The following is a 5,402-nucleotide window of genomic DNA, read 5'->3' on the forward strand; positions in this document are numbered from 1 at the left end:
TAGAGAAGGGTCAAGAACAACAGCAGAAATGTGAGTCCAGAGTCCAGCTCCATCACGTGTCTGCGTCTGGTGTTGCTCAGACCGATGGCCTCCTCATGCATGCTTCAGTAAAGGGTTCCAGATTTGAAAGAGGCAGAGACGGGTGTGTGTGTGTGTGTGTGTGTGTGTGTGTGTGTGTGTGTGTGTGTGTGTGTGTGTGTGTGTGTGTGTGTGTGTGTGTGTGTGTGTGTGTGTGTGTGTGTGTGTGTGTGTGAGAGTGTGTGTGTGTGTGTGTGTGTGTGTGTGTGTGTGTGTGTGTGTGTGTGAGAGTGTGTGTGTGTGTGTGTGTGTGTGTGTGTGTGTGTGTGTGTGTGTGTGTGTGTGTGTGTGTGTGTGTGTGTGTGTGTGTGTGTGTGTGTGTGTGAGAGTGTGTGTGTGTGTGTGTGTGTGTGTGTGTGAGAGAGAGGCTCACATACGTTCATGGACACAGATGACCTTTTGCATGGTGGTTAGGGTCAGATCTGTAGGGTTTTAGGAACCCAGATCTTTTTTTGAAAAGAAGCATCAGTTTTTGCTTATCCATATGAATATTTACTATGTGAGCAATGGTGTTTTCCTTGGGTGACGACCTCGAAGTCCTTCATGTCTTAGCTTCAAATCCAGAAGAGGCCAGTTCAGCAACAGGGGATTCTTGTTGACCATTCTGATGATTTTCCTCTCCAGAGGAGTAGATGTCTTTCTTGCCCAGCTTTGTTTCTAACAGAATCTCGGTATTTGTGCTTTGTGATGATCAGCTGTGAAATATCCTCCTCCAGAATTATTTTTTCACTTCATGGCATTATGTAATTAATTACTTGAATGAATCAATCAGCACTGAATTCTATATACGTCAGGTAGGGTTCAGACGTGGTTTGAAAGCTATTCATTTAAACTTGGCACATTTTCGAGAAGAGTTCGCATGGAGTTGAATAATTGAGCAGTGTTGAAGAAAGAGAAAGCCGGGTCGAGAGCCACTGGATCAGAGCAAAGCAGGCTGGAAAACGCCATCGTGTTTGAAAACGCCGCACTGATTGAACGGCCACTTGCTTTTTTCAGAGATATAAACTTGTCAGATCTTGTAGCTATCCATTATAAATCAATGTTAGATCTATGTCACTCTCACCATCCATGTGTGCTGATGGCTTTCATAAAAATGTAAATGCTGATCCAACATACTTCAAACATTCACATTTCAATAAGTGGTCATTCTCTGAGAAACGAACTTTACACCCATGACAGGGAAAGAACTATTAAAATGAGAGATTCTAATTTTTTTACCATGAGAATAATATACGCATATAGCTTTTTGAAGTATGGTATTCACATAAAGACTATGGCAAGCCGTTTTAGCTTAAATTGTACCCCGCGTTACTCGTCGTAATTGCATTTTTACTAGTAAGAATTCAATTAGAGAGCTCTACAAATGAATTTTTACTAGTCATATGTCACCATTGACTTCCATTCATTTTTAATTACGGAGCTCTACAATTGAATTGTTACTAGTAAGAATGTAATTGCAGAGCTCTTTAATTCAATTACAGAGTTCTGCAATTATACATATCTTTAATTCGTTTTTTTACTAGTAAAAATTTAATTAGAGAGCTCTGTAATTGTAATTGCTACTAGTAAGAATTGAATTGTAGAGCTCTCTAATTGAATTCTTACTAGTAAAAATGCAATTATGACGAGTAACGCAAGGTACAATTTAAGCTAAAACGGCTTGTCATAAAAGACGGCTTTTTTTATAAAGATATTAGTGGATCTTTCAGGAATTTATTAAATGATGACCATTAAATATTTTTGATTCATAAACATGTCAACATTTTGATATTTTACAGAGACAAAATCTTTAAAAAAATGCATTTGTTTTCTGAAATATTTTAATAGTTATTCACAAGTAAAAAATAATTTATAATCAGTAATAAATACAAATCTGGTTAAATATAAATCTACACCGCACCCATAGGGTACAACTTCTGTAGATATAAATAACATCATAAAAATAATACTAACTACAATAAATAAATATATCAAAGTTATATAAAATAATATCCAGTTAAAACAATAGTATTATTCCAAAGTTGAATTTAACCTTGCCAAGAAAACCCATTTTAACTTTTGTATTACAAAAATACAGTTATAGAAAATACCAAGTTTATCCAGTTGGGCATTGAGTTGTTGGCCCGGTTCGGTCACTACGGGTCAGCTTTAGGACATTGAGTTGTTGGCCCGGTTCGGTCACTACGGGTCAGCTTTAGGACATTGAGTTGTTGGCCCGGTTCGGTCACTACGGGTCAGCTTTAGGACATTGAGTTGTTGGCCCGGTTCGGTCACTAGGGGTCAGCTTTAGGACATTGAGTTGTTGGCCCGGTTCGGTCACTAGGGGTCAGCCATAGACGCAGAGATGTGGCGAAGACTCCGAAACACGTCCTGGGTGAAGCTCCGCAGCTGCAGGAGGGTAAGATGAGCCGCCACTTGGACCTGATAATCACTGCGGTGCTGCAGGGAAAGCCCTGGAAACCCGTCCTGGGATTCTGGACTGGGAATCTGGGCCAGCCGTTGCATCTGAGCCAGAAGAGAGAGAGCATTAATAATCTAAGATCAGCTAGTAAGTGAAATGTAACGTGTGCAATACTGTAGGGTTTTCAAGAAAAGGGGAAATGCTGGTGAATTTTAGATGTTCATGAAATTTTCTTCATGTCACTTTAGGCCCTAAGTTTTATACTTTTTTTTTCACTCAAACATTATACGATAGGCAGCACTATTTAATTTTATAATAATTGTAATTCCTCTAAAATGTTATGTATTCAGCCACATATAACAATAATCTAACATTAAAGTCGGCATGTAACAGAAGTCTCGCCAGTAAACGTCTTCAGAGACGGGAAGAGATTTGGGGAAGATTACGAGGCATGTGAATTGAAATGATGATAAATCCTTTAGAATAAACAGCAATATTCCCTTAAAAGCAGAACTGATGTGATGGTGTTGGAGAGGCTGAAGCGTGAGGATTACCTCTTTCACCTGATCACGCAGATCTCTGACGCCCGCGAGCAAAGGCTTCAGCTCTTCTGAGGTGCTCAAGACCACTCCGATCTCCTCCAGAAGTTTGTGGTGAAGCTCCAGGCCGTTCACAATACGGTTTAAACTCGTTTCCTGGTCAAAACAAACAGTCAAGAACTGTTCAAACACATGCAAGCTTCATTCATTTAAAACATCTAAATAGGACTGATTTGGGGCGATGCCAGTGTTTAAACTCGACTTCTAACAACATTTGCAGGTTTCATTCAGAATTAGATCCATAAATTAGCAGAGCTGCTGTCCTGCTCCAACACAGCTATGCTCACTCTATATCTACATCAGAATGCTCTACTGGCTCTACAATCATCAATAGCAACATGCATCTCAAAAGTATTCCTAAACTATTGTATGCTTCTTCCAGTTCTATATCCAACATGCTTACACACACTTTACCATGCTAGAGAGTATTTACCATGGTGAGCTCCTCTGACTTGAGCACTGGAGGCGCAGGAATGCCAATCTCACTTAATAAATACTCCAAGCTTTTTGCTTCACTTGAAAGAGTCAAACCCTGCAAACAAACAAACACAGTTTCCATTATTATAAAGAATATAACGCCAATAATTAACTCCTGTATTCAGTATCACTGTTGTGAACTAAAATGCATCGTGTAATCAGATGTAAGATAAAATATGATAAATCTGACAGGAATGTATTCTTAGCTTGTGCTGATCTAAAGTTTGTCCATGAAATGTAAGATCTGACCTAATTTGACTGCATTAATGCCTCAAGTAAAGGTAAGCCTGCTCACCGCTGACGTGACGCACGCGTCGTGCGCTCCGCGAATGTCGCTCAGGATCTCCTTCGCTAAACTCATGGCGTTCTCCACCGCGCGCGTCAGCTCGTGCCCGCGGAGCGGCGCGTTATAGACCAGCGTCAAACAGCAGTGCGCGACGAGAACTGGAGAAAACAGTGTTAACAGAACATCAGAAATCTACATCACAAACACTGACGGAACCAACGCTCCACACACACACACACACACACACACACACTGACTGAGTGCACACTGAGTGCACAGCGAACACAGCTGACAAAGTTGTAATGTATCTTTTTTATCTTAATTTGTATCATTATTCGTAATGTGTTAAAGACTATTTTCTAAAAAGGGTTAGGACTACTTACTGAGGTAGAACTTCATTGTGGTTTGAAGTGCATCTAATACGTTGCAGAGGATTTCTAGTCTATTTAAACCCATTGAGATTGTTCAACCAGGGAAACTTCCATGAGTTGTCCACTTGCGTGTGCACTGCCGTATGAGATGCGTTGCGAAAAAACATAGGCCTAAGGATAAAAGGCATTTCTAACCCTTCCGGTTGTTGGTATAGGGGGGATATGACACTCATTACACACGCATGAACCTCAATTAACATGACAAAAAAGACACTTAACTATCACACTAACGCTCTGCTCACGGGAATTCTTCAGTTTCGTCACTGCAGGAAGAACAATACAAAAACCCAAACCACTCCTTTATTATCAGCGTCACTGTGTTTAATAGTTGCTCAATTCGTTATTTCCCATTCGGCGTTTCCTGCACACTTTGTGGGAATAGGATGGATCAGAAATATAATGTCTTCAACATTGCGATGGGTGAAAAAAAGATTCACTTCTTTGATTTCTAATCAGATGCTTTTCGTTCTTTTATCTCTGCCAGTTCAGCAAGAAGTCTCATGAGACAATAAGAATAACTGCCCAGGAACTACATTAATTACACAACTAATGAATTATATTAGTCAGCACACTTTTAGTTATAAAACACAGTTGCATTATTAATTATGATTAGGCCAATTGTGCCTGTTTATTCTCATGTAGAATACATTTTTCTCAAACGATCAGATATATTTCTCCTAAAAGCGTCAAAACAGTAAAAAAAAAAAAAAAAAAAAAAAACTTTGATAACATCATAAAGCCTAACGACATGTTCTCCATTACTTCCTCAGTTCTATTCTAAATAATGGAGAAATCTGTTGTTCTGATTCAGTTGCTTTCGTCATTGATTCACCGCTTTGAAATGGCCTATTCTTATATAATATCCGAATAAATAATAGTTAATAAGAACGAGCTGTCAGATGAGATCAGGGTTTACTAGCAGTTCAAAGCATCTTTAGTTCTTATTTTCTGTCTAATATAGAACTTCACTGTAAAGGATTGTTTGGACTGCCTTTTATAATGGACACAATATTTAAACACTGGTTTTACATTGAATTAAATGAAAAAATAATAAATAACAATTAAAAAACAGCCAGTGTTTTTTAGCGTTTGAATGCAATAATTTGAATATGCTGGAACAGAAAAAGAGA

At 38.9% G+C, this 5,402-nt stretch overlaps 1 protein-coding gene across 1 annotated transcript; it reads right to left on the bottom strand.

Moving 5' to 3' along the window:
- Positions 1 to 1,888: 1,888 nt before the first annotated feature.
- Positions 1,889 to 4,566, bottom strand: csf3b (colony stimulating factor 3 (granulocyte) b). The gene is made up of 5 exons (XM_081376935.1): positions 4,225 to 4,566; positions 3,851 to 3,999; positions 3,512 to 3,610; positions 3,034 to 3,174; positions 1,889 to 2,583 (listed from the first exon to the last, which is right to left on the bottom strand). Exons 1-5 carry the CDS (start codon positions 4,295 to 4,297, stop codon positions 2,398 to 2,400), a joined length of 648 nt encoding a protein of 215 aa, XP_081233061.1. The 5' UTR covers positions 4,298 to 4,566; the 3' UTR covers positions 1,889 to 2,397.
- Between the last annotated feature and the right edge of the window lie 836 nt (positions 4,567 to 5,402).

Source organism: Scardinius erythrophthalmus, assembly GCF_964197995.2.
Source record: "Scardinius erythrophthalmus genome assembly, chromosome: 10".
NCBI classification, from domain to species: Eukaryota; Metazoa; Chordata; class Actinopteri; order Cypriniformes; family Leuciscidae; genus Scardinius; species Scardinius erythrophthalmus.

Excerpts from the sequence above, each read along its gene's own strand:
- csf3b (XM_081376935.1), bottom strand. The coding sequence starts at position 4,297 with ATGGGTTTAAATAGACTAGAAATCCTCTGCAACGTATTAGATGCACTT. Across the intron at positions 3,175-3,511 it reads AGTCAGAGGAGCTCACCATG|GAAACGAGTTTAAACCGTAT; the intron begins GTAAATACTCTC and ends TGTTTTGACCAG. Across the intron at positions 2,584-3,033 it reads TGCGTGATCAGGTGAAAGAG|ATGCAACGGCTGGCCCAGAT; the intron begins GTAATCCTCACG and ends CTTCTGGCTCAG.